General features: G+C 32.5%; 1 protein-coding gene across 1 annotated transcript; it reads right to left on the reverse strand.

The window, feature by feature from the left end:
- Positions 1-303: 303 nt before the first annotated feature.
- Positions 304-24,977, reverse strand: LOC126750513 (SUMO-activating enzyme subunit 2). Its single transcript, XM_050460154.1, has 8 exons — positions 24,722-24,977; positions 19,109-19,263; positions 18,763-19,050; positions 18,494-18,702; positions 10,076-10,384; positions 9,843-10,021; positions 5,268-5,640; positions 304-621 (listed from the first exon to the last, which is right to left on the reverse strand). Exons 1-8 carry the CDS (start codon positions 24,860-24,862, stop codon positions 464-466), a joined length of 1,812 nt encoding a protein of 603 aa, XP_050316111.1. The 5' UTR covers positions 24,863-24,977; the 3' UTR covers positions 304-463.
- Positions 24,978-25,514: the final 537 nt, after the last annotated feature.

Raw genomic sequence — 25,514 nt, forward strand, 5'->3', positions numbered from 1 at the left:
GTTCTTTTTGACCTTTTATCAAAAAAATCACAAACTGCCGTTTATCCGACCTATTGAAATCATTTTAAAGGTATCTTCAAAGCCTCTTGGATTAGGATTCGAACCGCAGAATACTTTACATACATATGCCATTATTTGCGTCTTTTGTAACTTTAAAAGATAAAGACACACATTGCAAGTTACAAAACAAAAATATTTATTGTCATCAAAAAATCAAGGTTAGTTGTACTGTTGACTAATCAGAAATATTAAACGTCAAAAAAAAATTAGATTTCCCGATGTTTACTAAGAAAAACAAAGAAAGACCGTTAATAATTTATTTTTTCCAAAATCGAGACTTTCTTCATGGCTATATTGGCCTTAATAACTTCACAACACCAAGACAAAAACTCAATCATAAAAAAATAATAGATTTCTTAAAATATTACAAACTTAAATGTGTAATCATGGCTGTTTGTAGTGATTATACGGGGTTATCAACGATCATAATATCATCGTTGTCCTCGCTCAGCTTGCTCCTTTTGCAAGACGATCCTTCTTGAGGGTCATCAACGGAATCAACTGCGATGAGATCGTCGTCATCGCTTTCGGGTTCTTTTTCAGAGGCGCCATTTTCTTTGCCTGAAATATACAAAAACACATTAAGGAGAGTAAAGGATGTTTCCTTATTTTCCATGTTACTTCTACAGAAACTACAGAAAGATTAAATATCCTGTTTGAAACTTAACCGATTTATAACACAATTTGTAACTCATTAAAGAGATATATATTCCAAAAATCATCTACAGTGATAACCAAGAAAAATATAAGTGCATATTCAATTTCTTTCATTCAAAAATTATTTATTTTGTGTAATGGAGTATGAAGAACATAGAAAACGAGTTGCTATGAGTCGTCGGCAAAAAATCAAGCAGTTTTCGAAATCGACAGTATTTGCTGCAGCTCAAAAGCGTAATGATTCACTTGGTGGGCTAGTGGAAAATCGCATTATTTATAAAGAAAATTTAGACGCAAAAAAAGCCCTCTTTCACGCAACCTTCTATCATTTCAAAAGTATGGGAGACCGCAAGATTTAAAGATCTCTTCGGCAAGGGAAGAAATTCTTCATTATACTGAAAACAATGAAGACTGTCAATTCACGTTATGAGCTAAAAAAGACCTGTATAGCTCTTGTTCCTGGCTGATCGTGAAATCAAAACTCGTTGAAAAGTACGGTAGAAAAAATAGAAAGAGTCAAAGTGCAACTATGATTTGCTGCTCCAATGTTCACCATGATATCTTAAACAAAACATGGTATAAAAATCAAAAATACGATGAAAAATAACAACGTCTCACAATTTTAGAGGCCGCTGCAGCAATAATTCGCAAATATGTTCAATCGACACTTATCAATAGCTTCTACTAATCAAATGTTCGTCAATATTAATTATATTAAAAATATTCCTGAAAATTTACAATATTATATATATTGTAATATATATAATATTATATAATATTTATATTACTTTTTTTATAATATTTATAAAAAAAGAAAGCTGGAGACACTGAAATTGAATAAATTAAAGTGTATTGCTTGGAGTCACTGCATTTAGTGCGTCCACGATCATTTGTATAGCGTTTACAAATTGGCGTATCCGCTTTTCTGCATTGGGGTATAGGCGTATTCTTCAACATAATATATCTATAACATATTATCAAGCTTGAGATTATCATCATCATATAAAGATACAAAATTGCTGCAACTGACCATCCTCAACCGTTCACCTGAAATTGGAACTGTTATACAATTTTGGAAAAAAAACTATTATACGCTGCTGGCAATGCTGATATTAATAGTTATACAATTGATGTCCATAAAACCGTTCACATAATGGAAGTGATACAAATGATTACACCACTCGACTTACCGTAGAGGATCCAATTGTAAGATAGATGGCTATCTTAACTGCTATTGAAGTTGCAAAAATTGTTGAAGCTCCAATTAAAGTTTATGAACATAATGATAACAATGGGTTGAGCAAAATTACTACGGAAAGTCTTGATTTTGAAGATTCCAGACCTCTGTCATTTATTTGCATCAGATAATAGTCATTCATTCCAGATACTGATTTAGTTTATAATATAAGATAGTGCATTAGCGAGAAAAATTATATTTATATTTCTCCCTATTTTGTATATTTAAAATACTAGCTTCAAGGAATTCTGTATAGAGGTTTCCTTGACAAAAAAAACAAATAGGGCAAAATAGAGTATATAAAGAGTTTACATCAGCATATACATCAGAGTGACAGAAGAGATATTCATTGCTTTTCCTAGGAATACATTGAACTGATTTACAACTATTTTTATATTTTAATTAGGATTTTTATTTTCTGATGATTGTAATAGTTTGTGAATACAGTAGAGTGCCGATTTTGCGAAATTCCAGTTCTTTGTTGAGGATAGGGTAATTACGTCATTGGATTAGGAATTCATATTATGTATGTAATGCTTTTTCATGATACACTAGAGTACAGTACATATTATGAATAGACACATACACATTAAAGTAGAAATTGCACATACGGTACATAAATACATATGTCTAAACATTTTTTGGTTAACTGACTGAAAGATGTGATAATAGTACAAAACTAATCTAAAAAAAAGTCGAACATGTTTGCTTGCTTAAGTTGTGAGACTCGTTTTTTTGCCGCTAAATCTCTTAGGTGTTTTAAAGACAGCAACTGCACAGAATCGCACTCGTCTTGGTGTTCCAACCATTTAATAGCAGACTCAAAGCATTTAAAGGCTTCTTCATTGGACGGACATTTTTCAGCTGAGACGATGTCATCACTAAATTCGTGTTCATCGTCGTCATCTTCAGAAACTTGAACCTGTGCTATTATATCGTCGTCTGTCAACAATTCGTAGTCAGGATCATCCTCGTGAAATTCTAGCCATTCATGCATGTTTTCTTGGTCACATTCTTCAAATCCTGAAGCCTCTTTCATCAACTCAACCATTTCTGAAACAAAGTTTTTATTTGTTGGTTCTTCAGATGTAGGGCTAGCTTCGGATTCAACTGCTGGACAAAGCTTATTCCAGGATGTCTTTAGAGTAGTCGCTTTGACATTAGCCCACACTTCTGTTGCCATGTAAACAGCATCCTTCAAGTTAATACCTTTGTAGATTTCAAGAATTGTTTTATCTTCCTCTTGGCCGATTAGGATACTACAAAGCAATGCTTTTCGGTAGTAACGTTTGAATGCTTCGATCACCACCTGGTCCATAGGTTGAAGGACTGAGGTAACATTGAGTAGCAAGAAAATCACCTTAAATTTTCCATCTTTTCTCTCAAGTGAAAGGTTTGAGGGATGACTTGGAGCATTATCAATAACTAATAAAACATTTCCAGTGTCTCCAGTTTCTATCTGATGTGAGACGAGGGATTTGGTCGGCATTCTCTTCCAGTATAACCCGCTTTCGTCTGCATTGGAGACGTTTCATTTCTAATGCCTTTTCGCAAATCAAAGTGTCTAGGTTTTGATTTTCTGCCATTTTCATTGTTTTTCTATGTAAGCTTCCATTTTCACTGTTCAGCATGCAAGCAAACCTTGTGATAAATTCACTGTTTTTTTTTTAATGCCTTTTCGCAAATCAAAGTGTCTAGGTTTTGATTTTCTGCCATTTTCATTGTTTTTCTATGCAAGCTTCCATCTTCACTGTTCAGCATGCAAGCAAACCTTGTGATAGATTCACTGTTTTTTTTTTAATGTCAGTTATCGTTGAATTCCCAACACCAAACTCTCGAGCTAAACTTGATCCACTTCCACTTTTTTTAATCGTTCCAAAATTTTAAGTTTATCAGAACGACTAAGCACAACTCGTTTACGTTTCGGCATTGCTTGGAGTCACACAGCCCAAAAAAAACAGCACGGACCGTTAAAACAACACTGAAGTCAGTCAACGTCAATAGAGAAACAAACTGATTAGACGGATCCGTACTTCTGCCGGCCGCTCGTGTTTTAATTGAAGACACGGAAAATGCCAAAATCATGATGGTCCCTTGGGTCGCTCTCCGAGTCATTTCTATTAAACGTTTCTATTTCATTTGTACTTTTTTTATTCTTTATATCCGAAAAAGGCGTCATGTTTCCTTTCGGTTAACCGACGTTTCGGATGACCGGCTTTCGGATAATCGACGCTCTACTGTATTACGATAGTCATTTATAATCAAAATTAAAGTGTAAGTGAAATATTTGAATTGTGAAAAAAATAGAAAGCAACTTAAAAAAATTATACAGTGCCAGATAGACTTATAGAGCGCTAACAAGCAACAATATTGTTGCTTCAGTGTTTATCTTTTTATTTAATTATAAAAATTTAATTAAATATTTATTGTACATTGTAATACAGATGCCATAATTATTATCACTCGTCTATGCAAAATGATTTTATAATTTTAATAATGTCAATTTTTTTGTTTTTTCTATTAATTATTATTTTTTTTGGCTTTTGTATGTAGTTGTCATGCTAATAAATATTATTATTACATTCAAAATTTTCTTATTTGCCCTCAAGATACAGAATTACAGAGTTATAGTTACAACACAATAATAATACAAAAAAAAAATGTGACAAATAACTACCACCTCGCGATTATATAACCGATCCACAAGACTCGTGTGAATACAAGCTTGTGTGAAGTAGCCTAATAGCTACATACATAAACGTAAAAAATTTCATAAATTATAAAAGTATTTGTGCTTTCGCTCCTCTGGCATTGATTACATGTTTAGTTAAGGTGAAGAATTTACGAAATGACCTCTCGGAAAAATTAACCAAGAGCGGCTACTGTTAGGACACTAGATTTACCTGTTATTTTAAAGACAATCTACCAATATATTTTACTCATATAAGTAAAATATCCCATATAAGTGTATGAAATTATATTTAAGGCAAGCCCTTCATACCTGAATACAATTTTTAATTTTTAAGAAGCCAATAATGGCGGTTAGCACATTAACAAAACTATGGCCCTCAGTAGTTGCCGCAGCAACGTTACGTTTCTCAGTATTCTTACTTTGAAATAATTGTTTTACTTTTGCATCGCAGCAATGACCAAAGAGAGTTGATATGTAACTTTTATTTTCCATTTTCGTTTATTTTCATACGAATTTTTGTTCTTAATGTACTTATTTTTTTTTTAAAGAAGACTAATCTTTTACGGGGTAAATCAAAAGAATATTTTATACAGTAGTTTAATAAAGTGCAAAAAAACCTACCATTTTTATCCTCTTTCGGTTTAAGCTCTTCCGGATCCGCAACAACTTTATAAGGCGGATCATCTTTTTCTACTGGAGTATAATGATTAATCGCGACGGTTAATTCATAATTTTGTAAGAAATCGTCGCATTTTAGCATGCTTCCATCCACGATACCCAATTCAGACAAGACCTTATCATTATTCATTTCAGATTCTCCTTCTTCGGATGAGATGACAATAACACCTTTGCCATCTAAGACGGCATCTGGGGCCACCATGTTGAGTTGTTTCTTTAATATCTCAACATCGAATTCTTTCACTGTCATTTTGTCTACGTTTACGAAGACATTGACGAACGGTTGGGGGCTGCATACGTAACACTTGGGGTTTGCCTGTAAGGAACATTGGGTTATTATAAATCAAAATGTAAGATTATTGAGTTTAACAAATAAGAAAAACTGACCCAGAAAAAAGCGAGATATACAGAAAGCCCGTCTAGAGCTTAACTATGCGAACTGATTTATGGTAAGACACAAAGTCTTTAAATTCTTTAGAATAGAAGAAGTTTAGAAATTTCTTATATATCAAAAAGCAGAACCATTTAAAAATGGATTTGCTATTCTTTGTTATCTTTAATACACTATTTTAAGTATAAGGTTTTGTTTATCATAAGATCTTATGAAAACTAGTTTCTAAGGAGTAAAATTAAAATAAAATAATTGCAAAACAGCCCATATTTTATATAAAAAATATATCATTAATTACAAAAAGATACCAAATATTGATCCACGTTAAAAAAAACTATAAGGCCTAAAAATGAAATGTTCTAAGAGAAAAAATCTTTCTTCTTATCGGATGTTTCCAGAGCCGTACAACATTTTTGAAGAAAAAAACTTACTTAAAGGTAAACGAATTAAAAAGTAAAAAACTAAAGAATAAGAAAAAGATAAAAACACAGCTCAATTATAAATGATTATAAAATATTGGTATTTATAATTGAAATATGTGTGATTACTGCGTTTTCATCTTCCTTTTATTTACAGGGTGTTTCAGAACCCACTGTACATACTTAAGGTGGTAATATTGGATACCTAGGTGTTCAAAAATTAAGCTCTTTAATTAGGTAGTACTACTTTATTGCCAATATACAACGTAGTTTTGTTATTTCTGCATAAATCGCACCTGTAGCTTTGTTAATAGTTATTTTCAGTGTATCTGCAAAAAATTAATTTCGGGGTCGAACTGGAATACTTAAATATTTGTTGCCCATATAAGAGAACATCGCTTCATGGAATATTCCAGCAAATTAAAAACAAAATTGACGAAGCTCCAGGAACTTTCTATTTATGCAAACATAACAAAACCAACCTGTATAGTCGCAATAAAGTCGTATTGACCAATTTAGGCGCTTAATTCGTGAACACCTATTATAAGTATCTCACCTTAAGTATGTACACCAGGTCCTGGAACACCCTCTATATCTTCTAACTTCTTTGATTTTCACCTTTTAATTAAACTTATAGAACCCTTGAAAAAGTCATAATAAATGTCAAAACGTTGGGATAAACTAAATTGAATTTTCTTGCCGCTCAAATTACCACAATTATCTAAACTAAAGTTTTATTAACTGGTCACTACACCCAAAGCCATCCTATATATTTCAACGTTAAAATATATACTTTTTGCTACATCCATCGCTATTATATCCTAAAATAAGAAACTCTTCGAAACTGTGTTTTAAACTACGACTGTATCATAACTATATACGATATAAAAGTAGAAAAAATACTGGTACTAACCGGAAATATTGAATATAAGGATTTGGTTTATATTTAAATACATCTTTCGTGATAAAAGAATCGCGCTCTTTTTAATTCTTATTACTTCTATCTTTTCTAACAGCTAGAGGTCCAACATGTCTAGAAAAAATATCTAATCTAATTTACTATCCAAAGCATGAGATTTATTATTGCAACTGTAGATTTATACTGTGGTTTTTTAATCAAAAGCTTAAGTCATATATTTAGGGGTTTTTGGGTTATTAAATATACAGGGTGTCCGGAAGCTAGATGCAATCCTTTAAGGGGGTGATAGCTGATTTAATTTAAAACATTTTAAACTAAATAATATGTGTAGGTCGAAATTTGTTTATAAATTTTTTATGGCAAATTTTGCATTTTTCTCAATAAATACCAAAATTTCACACTTAAACGGTAATAGAGCGCAAGTTACAATTAGTATCTGAGTTTCAAAGTTTATTTTGTTTTGTCTAATGTGTATTGATAAAAATACGATCAATTTCAAGCTTCTGTGTAAACTTATTAGAAAAAATAGAGATATTGAAACCTAAAAAATAAATATGGAGTTAAAATAAAAATGCTTTGTTTTATGTTTAAATAATTGTTATGAAAATGCTTTCGTCGTTCAAAACTCTCTAAAAATATGCCTAGCTTCGGCCCTTTATTTTAAGATATCACTCATGCTGATGCCTGGCCAATTCTTAGAATTATGGCCTCTTTTGTGCGGCAGGTCATGTAATCAAAACTTACTGGATTGGTTTTCTATTATGGGACAGTTCAGGTAAATATTCAGGTAAATAAAAAGTAATAAAAACAAAATTAAGCAGAGGTACCTAATACTAGATACTATTAGATGTAGGGTAAGGTCGCTTAATAAATAAAAACGTGTGATTTTAGCCTCTTGTTGTTTAGTTTCACTCTCGCCTCTAATTTTGTAAGATTATCAACTTCGTACTGATTGCATCCACTGTTTTTTAAATCGAGTTTCTGCCCGTTTTATTAAACAGTATTGTAAAATGGAATTTACCAACCAAGAGTAACGGTAACCGACGCGTTAACGGTAATGGAGCTTTGGCACGACGCCTGTACCAGGAACGTTATCCAGATCGGAGGTTACCAAACTTCAGGGTGTTTCAAAACACCTTTCGCCGTCTTACTGAAGTTGGCATTGGGAATAATCCGGCACATGGAGTCAACCCTGGCTCTACTAACTAATAATGTAGAGATTGAGGAGCAAATACTGGAAGCTTTTACCGCAGACCCTACTGCAAGCGTCAGCAAAGTAGCTGAAGACCTTGGCCTTTCTAGATGGAAGGTGTGGACGACCATGAAGAAAGATGGACAGTATCCCTTTCATGGTACGGGGGTGCAGGGCTTACAAGAAGAAGACCCTGCAAGACGAATTCAGTTCTGCCGCTTTTTATTGAATATGAATATCGAGGACCCGTCATTCTTAAGAAGTATCTTGTGGACAGACGAATCCAATTTTTCCAGGGAGGGTATTACTAACTTCCACAACCTCCACAAATGGGCTGCCAAAGATGCAAATCCGCACTGGAAAAAACAAAAATCATTTCAGAACAGATTTTCGGTCAATGTGTGGGCCGGAGTAATAGGCAGGACTATTATTGGGCCACATTTTCTACCAGAGAATTTAAATGGTGCCAACTATTTAGATTTTCTACAAAATGATATCCCCGTTCTTCTAGACGAAGCTGGATTATTGGAACGAGAAAGACCAATAATCTTTCAGCAAGATGACAAAAACAAAGGTAAGGACACAAAGTCACGGTCTCATCCAATCTATATAATTTATTAAAAAAGCTTAAAAGCTACACGTGTTTCGCTCCTGTCGGAGCATCATCAGGCCTAGACCTACACAGATCACATTACAACTTTGTTGTACAACAGATAAAGGGCGTTTCAATGTCTCTACTTTTTCTAATAGTTTACACAGAAGCTTGGAATTGATCGTATTTTTATAATTACACATTAGACAAAACAAAATAAACTTTGAAACTCCGATACTAATTGTAACTTGCGCTCTATTACCGTTTAAGTGTGAAATTTTGGTGTTTATAGAAAAATGCAAAAATTGCCACAAAAAATTTATAAACAAATTTCGACCTACACATATTTAGCTTAAAATGTTTGAAATTAAGTCAGCTATCACCCCCCTTAAAGGATTGCATCTAGCTTTCGGACACCCTGTATTATTACCGTCACGAAAACCACATTCAGTTAATCAAGATTGCCAAGAATATTCATTAGACAACTACCAAATTCCTTTTTATGGCACAGTAAATAGATTATAAATTAGCAAATACGAAAATTTTAAAGAATAAAATATACTTAAAATAATATATACATAAAATATAATATACATAAAACAACTAAGTAATCGACAATTCTTTGTATGCCAGTGTCTGCAAAAATAAATTAAGTTTTACTTAAAAACCCGGGTTGAAACAGCTAGTTCCCAACATGAATATACAATGAGAATTTAATGATACTTAAATCTAATGCCAAAAGTTATAGCCTCCGTCTTGATGAAGGAATCTTTATTTAGACATTAAATACAATGTTTTACTATTGCCTATTTTAATGTTTGAAAACAAATTTAAGTCGTAGTTGTCACTAGAAATATTTTTTTATTAATAAATTGCATACTGTCTTAAATTTACCTAGCTATTATCTATTATAAATAAAGAGATTGCCATGATCAAGTTAAAAAATAAAGCACTTTTATATATAAAAAAATATACACACCTTAAACCTTAAACAAATTGACTTACCTTTGTAAGTACCTTATCGGCACTAATAACAGCCTTAGAACTAGTTGATTTCGGTCTCAAATGCACAGGAGTACATTTATCATACTCGGCAATCAACAATCGGAAAGCATAAAGCACCACTAAACCGGCAATTATTGCGTTTGCAGTTGCAATGGCCGGGATAATGTTTCCTGCAATAGCTAAAAAAGAGATAATCAACAAAAAACTAAAACAAACGTCTAAGTTTCACTTACATTTAATTTGGAATCGAGACTTTTGAGTGATAGAAAAGATATGAGAGCGGATATTGGCACATGCAGCAACAAAGTCCATAGCAGGATGATCGTCTTTATCCCAAATCAAGAAGGTTTTATCTGCTAGTGCCTTTTTTAGAGTGGCAATACTCTCGGCGAAAACTTGGGCGCATTTCGCTATCGGCCAAACTTCCATATCTCTTGCTCGAACGCTATCATCATCATTTGTTTTATCCTTGTCGCCTACGAGTTTTTGAGCTTCCGCCCAAGATAATGGTTTAGGTGGGGTGCGTTTTTTCCATAGGTTCTCTGGAAAAATTTAAATTTTGTTCGTGGACATTATAGTAAACACTAAAATGTCTTGATGGGCATTTGACAATATGCAGTGGGGACGTAAAAATCCTGCTTTGTAGAAAGAGATATAAAGGTTAAACAAAAGTAAAGTTCAACCATATTGTGTACTAATTTTTAATACATATCAGGGTACTTATAATAATAATTTTATACTTTTAAATCGCTATTTCTAAACTATGGCTATAAATAAATAAAACGTATTTTTATATAAACTCAAACCCTGGTGCGATAAAGTATAAAGAACATAATATATTAAAACTATTTAGTTATCAGATCAGCACTTTTTCTTCATCACCGATTTATAACAGTGTAATATGTAGTATATCTTCAAATGCCGATAAATCTTCTCAGAATAAAGAATATAATTATATTAAAAAAATACCTTACAAAAACCTAAAATTTTAACCTTAAAGTATTACTCAATCATTAGTATCATTATACAATCAAATAAGCCAGGAAATTAGAAATATTACTCCAGATGTCATTGACAACGTTTAAAAAGAATTTTATTTTTAATGAGTCGAAAAAGTTGAAACAAACATTTCTAGTATCTTAGAAACACATTTCTTTTTTTTTGAAATTACCTTTAATAAAAGTTTTAGGGCCTTGGGTCAAGAAGATTGTCTCTTTATTACCTTTATATCCTTTGCTCAAAACATTTACATCGGTATATTATCTTATATGTTGATTTCATTAATCTTGTTATTGAATTGATGTTTAAAAAGCAATCCCTATGCTTTAGTTTTTATAATTGGTTTCTAGGGAACCAATCTACCAGAATCAGTTGATTCTTAACGCTAAATTTGTGTTTATATCTTAATTACCTGGATTAGTCAAATAATTTTTTTAAACTTTGGAAATTACCATACTCTTATTAAGTTAATTGTTTTATTCATTTCACAGTTTATAAACATAAATACTTTTTTTAATGTTTTATAATTACATGTATTATACCTTTATTAATGTCCAAAACATTTTTACAAGATTATATTTGGATTATTATTTTTTCGAAACTGAAAAAAATAGGCACCAAAATTTGTCTGACCTAACGCGTCAAACGATCTTAATCCGGCCCTGATTATGTGAAAAATTTACCACAAACTCCATTGAGCAGGGATGAAATAAGGTTTAAAAAGTGAAATTTTAATATATTCTGCATAATACTTATATAAAGGCTCTACCGCTTTTAGTTTTGGAATACAAAAAGTTTGAGGCCTGACTTTTCATATTTCCCTGAAGGTACAGAACAGAACTCATGATCAAAAGTCTTCAGTCTCGGGACTTACTATTCTTTTGGCAAAATTCCTCTTTTTCCTTCAACACAATATCTTCAAGAGTGTTATATGTATTTCAATGATCCAATGTATGTATGTATTCCAATGAACATTGTTCGATGGGGGAGAGGACAAACAAAACAAACAACACTTTCCACACCAAAAACCAATAGTCACTAGAGGCCAAATCTGGAGAGCCCTGAAATTTGCTCACATTACACCTATTTTTACGAGTAGAGACAAAATTGATGTAACCAATTATAAGCCCATTAGTATAGTGAATGCTTTAGCCAAAGTATATGAGATGACTTTATGTGAAGATTTATCCATCTTTTTAGGTCCTAAGCTATCCAGATCTTAATATGAGTTGAAAGATTGATCTGATTGAAAGTTTTCTTTAATCTGCTAAAATTTTAAAGAAAACTCAGTTAGATGTTGTTTGTACTTATTGTAAAAAGCAGTAAATAAAGCGAGGCTATGTTAATAGAGGTTGGAAGATAAAGATCATGCTCTGCGTTCCTTAGTGAGTACCTGTGCAGTGGCCCTTCTGAAGTAGCTGTAATGTGCTTACGGATTAAACAAGTAGATTCAAATATGAATAAGGAAGGAAGTGTTAAAATTTTAATCTTTTAAAGAAATCCTGGCAGTGGGTTCTACTGTTTAGCCCAAGTATGTAATGAACAGCTCTTTTTTGAAGCTTGAAAATACGCTCAAATTGAGTAACGCAACACGTACCTCAGAATGGAAGGGCATAAGGGAGATGCGACTCAAAAAGGGCATAATACCACTGCTCTAGCAGTGGAAATTAAGTTCGTTAGAAACTGATCTGAGCGCAAAACAGGCAGAGGTACAAACAGGCATTAATTTTTTTAATAAAGCGTCGATATGCAAATCCCATTTTAAGAAGTTATCCATAATAAGTCCCAAGAATCTTACTGAATCAACGACGTCAATAGTGGTGTTATTTAGTATAAAAGATTGCAACGTACTTTTATATGATGAACCCTTAGTTTTAGAAATGTTAAGGCACAGGAGATTAGAATCGCACCAACACTTTATAGTCAATAAGTCAATAGAAACGATACTGTGGAGTGTTGTGTTGTCCGGATTGCTCCAAGTGAAACTGGTATCGTCCGCGAAGACACAAATTTTCCCGCTAATATTCAGGTTAGCAAAGTCGTTGAAAACATCAGAAATAAAATAGGGTCTAAAACAGATCCCTGAGGTACTCCACATTCATTTGCATTGCAAGAAGACGTCGTCGAATTAACCCTTACAAGCTGGCATCTGAAAACATCTTATCGAACTTGCATTGTCTTATTTATTTAATGTAACACGACGTTTCGGTTGGTAAGTATCTCCAACCGTTATCAAGTGTAAACTGAAGCAAGTTCGACAAGATGTTTTTACTGTACCATTGTCTACCACCTTCAAAAACAAGCTGGCTTCTGTTATTAAGATACGACTTAAGCCATTCAAGAGGCGTGCTTCTGAATCCGTAATACTGTAACTTGTTAATTAGAATGTTGTGATTTACACAATCAAATGCTTCCAACAAAAGATTGTCGCTGTTGAATGATGGTTGTTCAGGCTGGACTACACATTATTAAAAATCCAAACTGATGAGGAGTGAGAATTTTATATTTGGACAGAAACTAAAGACTATATACAGTGAGCTCTATACAAACTCTTAAATAAAATGGTAACAAAGGAACTACATTGGCAATGTAAATGCCAAATTACATCAATACGGTTTTTTAGCAGGCCGTTCTACTGTTACCAATCTCGAGTTTTATGAAGACTGTTTCTCGGGTGTTTCTGAAAATAATTTGCAGGTAGACGCCGTGTATATAGACTTCTCAAAAGCATTTGATAGAGTGAATATCGCTATTATGCCTACTAAGCTCTTATAGTTGAGATTTATGTTAAATTGATTTACACACTTATTTGCTTGGGAGATTTTTTAGTGTGTGAAATGAAGAATTTTTTGTCTAATTTCCAGTGTCCTTTAATGTTTCCCAGGGATCTCAATTAAATTCTCTTTAACCTATCTATTAATGATATTTCAGTGTTTATACATTCAAGCATTAATAATTACAATCTATAATCATTTATGATTGTAGTTTTTTGCTTTTTGATTTTAAATTGTTTGAAATCCATTTGTCATTGTCATTGTCAGTTATTGCACGACTTGTCCAGTTTTTGGTTAGTCGACGTCTTGAAAAATCCATACAGCGCTAATATAAAAGTTTAGGTTTTATATCTAGATTCAGTGCTGACTTTTGATGTTCTGTATTTCAAGCGTTTTGGTCATTGGTATGATTTGGTTTGGATCTCATATTGATAGATACCATTCAAATAGTACAAGATATGTTTTACAAAAATTGTTCCTTCAAACTTAAGTTATAAACCTATTTTATCTAACTAACCTATTTATAATACGATCAAAGGTTGATTTAGGTTTTATTTTTAAATTAGTAAATTGAACTATTGATTTAAGTTATTTATTAGAAAACTTAACTTTTATAGAAATAGAGGCACAAGACTTAGATTGTGCCAAAGCAAAAAGATGCTTCTGGAAAAAAAATTAGGCTAGTCATTGGTTATCGTCATATGAACGACGTCACTGTCGAAGAAAAATACTCCCTTCCTCGAATAGAAGAAAACTTAGATAATCTAGGGAAATGCACATATTTCATAGCCCTAAATTTGACAAGGGTTCTATCTGATCGAAATGCACCCAGCGTCTATAGAAAAAAACTTTTTTAGTTAACCAAGGTACATATAGATCACAATCGATTAATTTTTAAAAGGCTTAAAAAAGTGCAAATAGGTATCATTTCTAGGGCATGTCAACATCCGATGGCATCAAACCCAATCCATAAAAAATTGAAGCCATTCAAGTCAAAGCTAGTTGCTGTTCGGGTAATCGTTCAACTAATTTTGAGATTTTAATATAAGTATATTGTGTGAACTTTTAGTAAATAATAAAAGTTTTTTAAAACGATGTTCGCCGGCTTATATATTTAACTGGCACCTTTTTCTTTGGCACAAACAATTTTTTTATGTTGATTTCTACCAAAGTACTTAGGCCAGCATTGTACAATTATTATAATGCATCGTTCCATTGATTTATATGGATTGGACCAACAGGTTTCGAATTGTACCGGGTGTACAACTAAGAGAGGTCGTCGGCCATATCTCAGTCAACTAGTCATCCCACAGGATAGGGAAAAAATATTTCTCATAAAAGCGGCAAAGAGAAATCGCTGGAAATTATTTACAAGTTTGTACGATGACCGCTAGGGGGCGTAATACAACATTGAAATAGAAAAAAAATGTTTTTATTGAAAATATTCAAAGTGAATCCTAGAGAAGAATGATGCCATTTTAATGTATGATAAATTCTAAACCTTTTTATTTTAAACTCTTTTTTTTTAATCTGTTAAATAATAGGTGGAGGAGGGTTGAATATTTATATCTAAAATTGTTGATAACTTTTGATTTGCGTAACGAATTTAACGAGCTTGCTTTTGTTCTAAAGTAATTATTAGGCTTTTATGTGGTATAATTACTTAGCCGACTAGTTGTTTTGTTAAGCGCTAGAGGGCTGTTTGTATTAATTTGGACTTTTTCAGCGATTTCCTGGCAAATATTAAATACAAAGATGTAATTTTTTTCATTTAGGTTAAAAGAGCATGAAAAACCATAAAAACTGGCGCAAACCGCAACTCGATATCTTATTTTATTCCAAAATTATTAATTAAAATGTTTTTGAATAATGAAATCCGTCGCCGCGCTGGCATTAGGTTTGTTCTCACTGCAAATTTCTTACAAGTTTGAAACTGTTTTCAAACCATTCTTTATGCGCATGCATAAAATATTACAACTTCTGATCGATTTGAAACCGTCTGTGCGAACATCAAATACAGGTTGAGTGGAGAAGAAAAATAACCTCACTTTTTTATGCCAGTGGGAAAAGAGCAATAAAATAAAACATAAACAAAAAAAAAATTACAGTACAACCTTAAAATAGCTGTATATTATTATTAGAGTTTAAGATTATGTGATTATTTGCAACTTCAGGGCTTACTCTAAAATGGTCGAGAAATTCTATTCTATTAAATTGGGACACAGTTTCATCAAAATAGTTTTGATTTTCGGGCCTTATTCGTTCTTCAAGTAAATCTTCTTTAAAAGTCTGTGTCGGAATTAACATAACTCGGATTCAACAAAATTCTGATCAGATTCTTCCGACGATTCAAAATCACTCATTTCCTTAATGTGTATTTTTAGACTAATCCAACAATTTAAAATACAAATTTTCAAAACGAATATCAGGGACTATACAAAACGACAAAATACAAACAACAATTTAAAGGTTATGTTCATATTCCGAAGATCGGCGTTGACCGGTTGACTGCTACACGAATTCTCTGACACTTTGCTTGAAATAAATCCGAAAACAAGTCTGACTATCAGATGACAATCAGAAATTTGTGTAAGAACATCAAACTTTTGATTTGAAACCGATCAGAAGTTTCTGTGCGAACGCATTTTACTCTATTGCGCATGTTTATTTGTCGAAAACTTGTTTCTTACTGCTGTGAGAACAAACCTATTATTGCGTCACGGGTTAGTAGTAGGCTTTGAAAACAAATGAAAATTGATAAATATTTTCGGGGCTATGATAAAACGTTTATGATCGATGTCAAATTTAATGCCAAAGACAGTTTTTGAAATTGTCTAAGATTTTAAAAATGCCAAACGTAATTCCAAACGACGTAGTTTTTGATATGCTAGCAGTGTATTTGATTTAATGCAAAATACACACATTGCAGCCCGTATATATGCCCAAAGATATTTTAACCGAAGACATTATAATAATCATAGAGTCTTTACCGGTTTAGCTACCAGCCTAAGAAATATTGAAAGTATTTGCGGCAATATTCATCGGAGACGAAGGCGAGGACTCATAGAGGCAAACGTTATAAATGTTTTGGCCTATATTGAGATAAACCCTCACATAAGCATCCGAAATATTTCTAGGGAGTTGGTAATATCCCACGGTACAGTAGAAAATATTCTGAAAGAGCACAGATACCTATTTTTATTTGTTACAATACTAATAAGAATCCTAATATCTTATATGTATTGTTTTTTACTTAGACTTCATGCGTATCACGTGGTTCTGCACCAGACGCTTCTCGAAAGAAACTTTGATAACAGACTCAATTTCTGTCATTGGCTGTTAAATATGGTTAGAGAAGATCCCCGATTTATCTCGAAGATATTAAAGACGGACTTGGCTTCATTTAGCAGCGATGATGGTGTAAACCTGCATAATCTGCATTATTTTGGGCAGAAGAAAATCCCCGTTGGATCCGCGAGATTCAACACCAAGGAAGTGTGCGGCATTATTGGCGGAAAAATTATTGGTCCTTTCTTTTTTAATCAAACACTTTCTGGTAATGTGTATTTAAAATTTTTGCAAAATGATCTCCCGGGGTTACTGGAAGTTGTTGATTTGGAAACAAGAGGACAAATTATTTTCCAAAATGATGGTTGACCTGCACATTTTGCAGTTCAAGTTCGTCAATACTTAACGAGGCAGCATCGTTTGTGGATAGGAACAGGAAGTATATTTCCTTGGCCTGTTCGATCCCCAGATCTGACTGTCTGAAAGATTTAGTTTTTGCCACCCCATCTACAACACAGAACGACATGCAGGACGGAATACGCAATGCAATAAACTCCTTACCTACAGCAGAAATCCAGACAGCGGTTCTGTCAAGGACACAACGACTTCGAAAATGAATGAAAACGGTTTGAGCATCTAGGACACCATTAAAAATATAAAACAATTTATTTATTACAAAAATTTGAGTTCTGAAGTTTCATTCATTTGTATTAATCAAAAACATTTCGGTTTGCACCAGTTTTTATGTTTTTTCATGATCTTTTAGCCTAAATCCAAATTAATACAAACCGCCCTCTAGCGCTCAACAAAACAAGTAAGTCGGCTAAGTAATTATACCAAATAAAAACTTAATAATTACGGTTTAAAACAAAAGCAAGCTCGTTTAAATCCGATAGGCCAATCAAAAGTTATCAACAATTATTTTGCTACTGAAGGTATTTTAGTTTTAAAAATTATAGTTTCTCCTTTGTAAATTGGTTAATACCGTTCATAAATAAATAAAACACGTTACAAGTCTTTCTGGCATTCTTTGTTTTTAACGAAGAATTCTTCATTTTCATCCCTTATAAGCAAGAAATTAAAGATAATGATCAAACATTGAGCCATAAAGATTGACACATCCACTTTTATACATAGTTAAAATTGATGAACGTTATAAAGACAATTTTTTTGATTTGTGTCAATGGAGAGAAATGGAAATTATATTTAAAAATGAAATGATAATATCATTATAAAAGTCAGATCTACAGTGTCTTAGCTACATCTACCAGTTTAATTTTAAGTTTCAAAAAAATACAGAGCTTAAAGAATTATTATTAAAAGCGTGGAACATAAAGAAATATTGTCCAAGACTGAGACTCAAAGGGACAAGAAATCAAAAAAACTATTAAATGCTTTAAAGGAACCAATACTTATTTTAGTATTCATGTTTCGACGGCTACTTCGACGGGTAATTTTAAAAAATAAATAAAATAGATAAATGGTTAAGTTACAATGACAAATATTGCAAAAACAGTGTCCAGAACTAACTGATGTTGACGAAATTTAAGCTGTTCATACAAAACCGATTAATTGGTATATTTTGCTTACCCATGCTCAACAAATAGTTAATATCCTCCAAAAAGAATTTATTAAACAATTTCTCTGGATCATAATCAATGTCCTGAATCCACTGTCTCGTAGACACTCTTTTAACATCTCCGCTTTCAGTGACACTATTTTCCCCATCGACTTTCGCTTCTGGATCTTCTGTATCTGGTGAGACATCTTGATCTGGGTCGGCCTCACCAAACAATTGACTAAATATACATTCCATTAACAAAAAATCACATATTTTGGTTAGACAAAAAAAAACCTACTTAAACAAGTGTTTGGCCCACACAATACAATGCACTGGCTCCGACGGAGTGTTTCTAATTGTGCAACCCGGAAAAGTCTTTTGTGCCTCTTTAGGTGAACACTCATAGCACTGAGTAACACCTTTCTTGATCAGATCAACTTGTCCAAAATAACCTGAAGTACCTGACTCAATTAAAGGAATATCGGCAGCCAAACACATCCTGTTGACGTGACTTCTGGCAGTGCGATTATCAAGAGCATTTAACACCAGGTTAAACCTCTTATAAAAGTTTAAGCCGTAGTCTGAGCTGAAATATTAAAAAGTTATTAATATATTAAATAATTAAGGCTTTAAGCAAAAACCACCTTAAAATACTATCATGGTAAGCGACGATTTTTATGTCAGGATTGTGGGCTAGGATGCTTAGACGTGCTACAAATGCTTTGGGTTTGCCCACATGTTCTTTTCTGAAGAGGAACTGACGATTTAAGTTGCTGACATCAATTGTGTCAAGATCAATCTGGAAATAAAGATAGATTATACATAAATAAAATATTTATTAATTATATAACAATAAATGCGTTTTAACCTGTAAATATATGGTGTGTGTGTGTAAAGTGTGACCAGTGTAAATACCTCTTAGTGGATTTTCAAAATTATATTATATCAATATTTTAACAAATTATATCAATAGTTCGAAAAATGCACTTTAAAATCTATAACAATAGTACTATTAGCAACAATCGGGAAGTCCAAAGGCAACAAATTCAAAGGAGGATTTAAATATTATAATTACAAGCAAACGCAATAGACGCCTTACCGCCCCTGAAATCACAGCATAAATCAACAAGGAGCGTAAAAAAGCGGTCAGTGTTTCCGACAGTAAAACGGCGACTTTATAATGCTGGTCTTAATGACTGGAAGAAAGTTCTCTGGAGTGACGAGTCGAAATTCGAGGTTTTTGGAACAAAGAGGCGAGTTTTTGTTCGCCGTTATGCCAATGGAAGGGTCGCTGAGAACTGTATGGTGGCCTCAGTTAAACACGGTGGTGGTTTGGTGATGGTGTGGGGTTGTTTCGGAGGATCTGCAGTGGGCGATCTAATTAGAATAGAGGGAATTCTTCGAAAAGAGGGTTACAAAACAATTTTAAGTGACAATGTACTTCCTTATGGTATTCAAATAATTGGGCAAAACTTCATCTTTCAACATGACAATGACCCCAAGCACACGTCGAAATTGTGCAAGCAATATTTAGGTCAATTACAAAGGCAACATCTTCTGAAAGTTATGGTATGGCCTCCACAATCACCGGACCTCAATCCTATCAAATTACTGTGGGATGAACTGGACAAGGGCGAAAATCATGCCCCACATCAAAAGAAGACTTGTGGAGGATCATCCAAGAAAAGTGGCACAAGATACCTCAGGAAACTTTGGACAAATTAATTAGAAGACTACCGAAACTCTGTGAAGCTGTTATTAAAAATCGAGGCGGACATGTAGATGAATCCAAAATTTGATTTTCTTAAATTTAGAATAACTGATGGGTTTATTAGTTTTAGTTATAACTTTAAAACAGTCATATTTGGGCAAATACTTTTGAGCGGTAGTGTATGTTTTAGACTACATGGCTAAATGATTCTAAATACTTCATTAAAAAGTGCGGTTACCATGTCTCGGGCATGGCCATGGGGTGGGTTGGGTTGGTATGGGATAAGATGGGTTGGGATGGATTGGGTTTGGTTGGAACATTGAGCACATGGGGAGCTTAAGCCTCCCAAGTTTGACAATGTAATTATCAATAGCAACATCAAATAGTCTAGATTAGAGCCATATTTTAAAGAAATAAATTGGAGGATAATATTATATGATATTGCCAGGCCCGTTCCTGGGGTGTCAAGCGCCTGCGTGCATAATATATTTTGGCGCCCCTTATATTTATTTTTAAAATAGTAATTAAAAATAATATTTATGCATTTTGGTATTTAAAAATAATGTATTTTTATTAAAGTTAATTACATATGAGTAAACAGGTTATCAATTAATACTTATACAAAAAGTTATCAAATAGAAACAAACTCTAAGCAAAAATACCTATTAACTAATTTATAATATACATATAAAGCAAGGATATGAGAAACAATTACACATTACAATAAAATACGTCTGGCTTTTAAAGATGCAAACTCGTTTATCATTTCATTGTGATCAATGGCTTCACAAATCTGGTTTTTTCCGTATTCGTTCTTGGGACATAGAAGTTCTTAAATAATTTTTTAAAATTTTTAATTTCGAGAAACTTCTTTCTTCCGACGCCACCGATATAGGTAAACACAAAAATATTCTGAGGGCTATAAATAAATTTGGAAACAAAGATATTAGATTATTTTTGGTAATATAATTTAAAACCTTTATAGGTGAGTCTGCATCTGTTTTAGATTTAGGGTTTAGAGTTTTGTAAGACACGATTTCATTATGCAAATCGATTCCATCAACGTCTTTATATAACTTTTCTTCTTTTTGAATTTGCAAAGCTATGTCTAAATCCATGCAAGATAATCTTATTACTTCTGAATCTAAATTTTGAAAATTGCATAAAAACCCAAATAAATCATTAAGTTGAGAAATTCCCTCAAAACGTCTCTGTAAAGATTGAATTGTGGTATTCAAAATTTGATAATAAAAATTTATTTTAAATTGTTTTGGATCGAAAACAGTTTCATCAGTACTTATGAAAACTGATTTTTGTCGTACTAAGGGAAACACTGGTTCTACATCAATCTTGTGGGTTTCTGCTACAGCTTCACTGATAAAAACATCAAAATCATTATCTGACCGTTTTTCAGTAAAATAACTAATAACATTTTTAACTCCTTTATAACATTCATCCAAATTTAAATTTGGATTTTGGAGCATCTTGCTTATCATATTAATTTTTAATAAGAAATTATGTCAAATTACAAGAGAAGAAATAAATTTAAAAGTTTTGATTTTAGCTAATAGTGACTGTGCCATGTGTTTTGTATTCATATCTCTTGAATTATCTTCTTTTAAATAATGTAAACTTACACGAATTTCATATAATTGATATCTTAAAGGGCGAATAGCATTAATTCTGCTTTCCCATCTTGTTTCACTTACTGATTTTAGCGTCAAATTTAATAAATTCTTTTTTAAAATGTCCTATCTGTAAGGCGAAGCCGAAAAAAGTTGAACAACTCTTGGATAATGGAAAAAAAACCAACAGTTTCATATGTAATTTTAGCTGCATCATTAACGGTTAAATTTAATGCGTGGGCTGAACAAAGCACAAACATTGCTCTGGCATTAACATTTCGAATTTGAGTTTGAAGACCTACATGTTTACCAGACATATTTGCACCATTATCGTAGCCCTGACCCCTCATATCCTGTAAGTCTATATCAAATTTTGGAAGTATTTGTTTCGTGAAAAATGTGAAAAGTCCTTCGCCTGTTGTATTTGTAACTTGAAAAAATACTAAAAAATGTTCCTTAATTTCGACTTATGATGAACAATGAACAAATCGTAAAACAAAAGTAAGCTGCCAACATGGCTAGCATCAGGAGTTGCATCGAAAATTATAGAGTAATATTTTGCTGTTTTTAGACAGTTTAAAATTTCACGCTGAACATTTTTTGATAGTAAACTAATTAATTCATTTTGAAAAGTATTTCCCAAATAATGAGGCATATTTTGGTTTAGTTGTTTAGATGTTCTAATATTATTTAAATGTTCCAATATAACTGAATCGAATTTTGCTTACATTTCAATTAATTTAAAAAAATCTCCATTATTATAATATTATAGGGTCGTAAACTTTACGACTGTCGCCTCTAAACGCTAAATTTCGACCAGCTAAATACTGTACAATACCAATCATTCTTTTAATAATCGCACGCCATCGTTCTTTTTCCATTTCAAAATGCTTTTGCTGTACTTGATCAATAGTATATTTTTTAACCAAACGAGTTTTTAGTTCATACCATTTTTGTACGCATTTCAGATGTTCCATACTATTTTCGTGATGAGAGAGATTAACAGATAAGTGTCTCCAATTAGAATAACCAAACATTAATTTATGAGACTGCAGACTAAATATTTTACAAAAAATACAGAAAACAGCATTTACTTTTTTTGAATAAACTAACCAATCCCTATTTACTTTCTCGCTGTTTGCCAATGTTCTCATATATTGCGTGGTTGAAAATTTTCTGCCAGTTTCATCGACGGGGAAGTTTTCTGTAATCTGAATAGCGCCTTTTGAGACAATGATTTCAGTTAAACGGTGACCTAAAAGATTTGGCCACGTAGCGGGATCGGAAAAATCAACATCTACTGCTATGACCGCTTCAGTAACATTCCCTTTATTAGTGTTTGTTTCCAAAATATCTTCTTGTTCAGTAGACGTTGATGGCTGCTGATCATCAATGTGTAATTGTTCAGGTAGAGTAGGGGAGGGGGCTCAGCATTCGATGGTAATGAATTCAGATTCGAACACTTTACTCCTAAAAACTTTGTTGTAGATCCCTTGAGTTTTTCATTCTCTGATTCTCTCTCCAATTGTATTGTATTATAAATCAATTAAAATACATAAATGATAACTAAAACAACTTTATAAAAATTCAAATTTCCAACCTTTTGCATGTTACATACAGATTTTTTTTAAAAACATTATTTTATATGATATTGAGTTTATTTAATTTAATATTAACATTTATCGTATTTAAAATTTATTGATAATCAGGTTTATTACAAATAATATATACTTACTTGCAATACTCACTTTGCCAAACACTAAATTCAAAAACAAAATATGTAATTATTAAATCAATATTATTAACTAAACTCTAAACTGACTATGTTTTTATTTTAATATTTGACTAGGGTTGCCGTTGCCAAATGAATACTGAAAACAAGCAAAAATTATTTTTATTCTGAGTCGCGCGTGGCTTTTATTTATGGGCTTTTAAAAAAGAAATAATACAGGCGCCCAAAAGAAAAACAGTAAACAAAGCCCGACTCCAAAGGTGCCGCTATCGGTATATATCTATATATTTATTTTATCTATATAAAACCGAGGCGGTTGCTTTTGATAATATTCATTTTTCCCTGTTCTTGCAACTTGCAATAATCAATGTCCCCTTAAACTTATAAACATTGATATTGTTTTCCTTTTGAGTTCGATTATATATATAATAGTAGTATTCTACATAATATAAGTCTCCTGCTTTTACGAAAATTATAATAAAAAATGGACTTTGTTTATGACAGACGTGTCAATGCGAGATCAAATGTGCGCCCCTAACTTTTGCCACCTACATGCAGTGTATTCGCTGCATACCTGCTATGTATACCTGATATTGCTCAATGTTTCCAATAATCTGATTGTAGCAAAAGTCCATCGAGATTTATATTGTATCTTTCAATAAAATAGTTATTTACAAAATTTAAACAAATATAACCTGGAGAGCCTCAACATTTTTTCCCATATAAAAATAAGTTTCATTTGCTGTGGAGTTTTTGCACTGTATGTTTTGAAAATATGTGCAGAAGATTTTGTTTTTTACCTTTATTTTGTTCAAAAACACCCTGTAGCTGCTTTTTGTATTTAGGTATGAAGTACAGATGCTGTTTCACCCTATTTTATAGTCAATTTACCCCACCCAGCACCCCTATTCACTCCTGGGTCCCGAAAGCTTCAAGGGTTAAAAAAACCACAAAAAAAAAACTTTTTTTAAAGCAGCACCAACAGTTTTGTGTTCTATAAAGACACTAGAAAAGGCTTATCTTATCTTAGGCTATTTTTGTTGTTACCTTAAATGATATAAGTGAAAAAAATAAATAAGTACATTTTCTCATAAAATCTGTCCAGATGTTTCTACTTATTTCTGTGCCCTGGAGATAAATGAATTGTAAGTATAATTTTACATTGTAATTAAAGTATAATTTTACATACAATTTCGATATCCTGAAAGCCAGAAAGGGCCAAATTCTTCAATACTTCACATCCTATTCCACCAGCACCTACGACCAGTACTTTTGCCTTTGGAATTATTTCCCTGGAACGTGGATCAATTGAGTAAGGGACTGCAGCCATTTTTATGGAAATTTCTTTAACACAAATACAGACAAGTTTGTATTTTTTAAGATTTTAAGAAAAAAAACTGTTATTTGTGTTAGCGGCGTCGCGCACCTAACCTAACCTTATTATATATTTTTTTGGAGCGATTGACAATTGACAATGACATTGACATTGATAAGCAATAGGAATGTTGTTTGGCTTAAGGCCCTGTTTAGAAACTTACGAAGTATTGAGAAATACTTTCTCAATACTTCGTACAAAGGCTTTTGTATTAGGCTCTTCATCTAATTTTTTAACAATTGCCTGTAGCCCTTGTAAAGTCAACTCTTAGTGCAACTTACGTTACTTACTTTTTCTAGCTCTCATTGTGAATCAGCTCTGTGACGTTTGAAGTTAATATTTGAAGCACTGGTTTTTATTCAAGAAAGGGGACAATACTCCCACGAAGGATGTAGACTGCGTATTTTTTATAAAACCATCAACTTAAGATTGTTTTTTCGTTTCGAGATATATTCTCTGAAAAACAATGATTAAAAGATTATTGAAGGATTTTCAACATGGTGGAGTTCTCCAAATAGTGATGGTGCTTTGGACGTATTATGTTGCGAAGCCCTTTTCACTCAGGTTCAAAATTAAAAAAAAAACTAAAAAAAACGTTCAGTATTAT

Source organism: Anthonomus grandis, chromosome 2, assembly GCF_022605725.1.
Source record: "Anthonomus grandis grandis chromosome 2, icAntGran1.3, whole genome shotgun sequence".
NCBI lineage: Eukaryota > Metazoa > Arthropoda > Insecta > Coleoptera > Curculionidae > Anthonomus > Anthonomus grandis.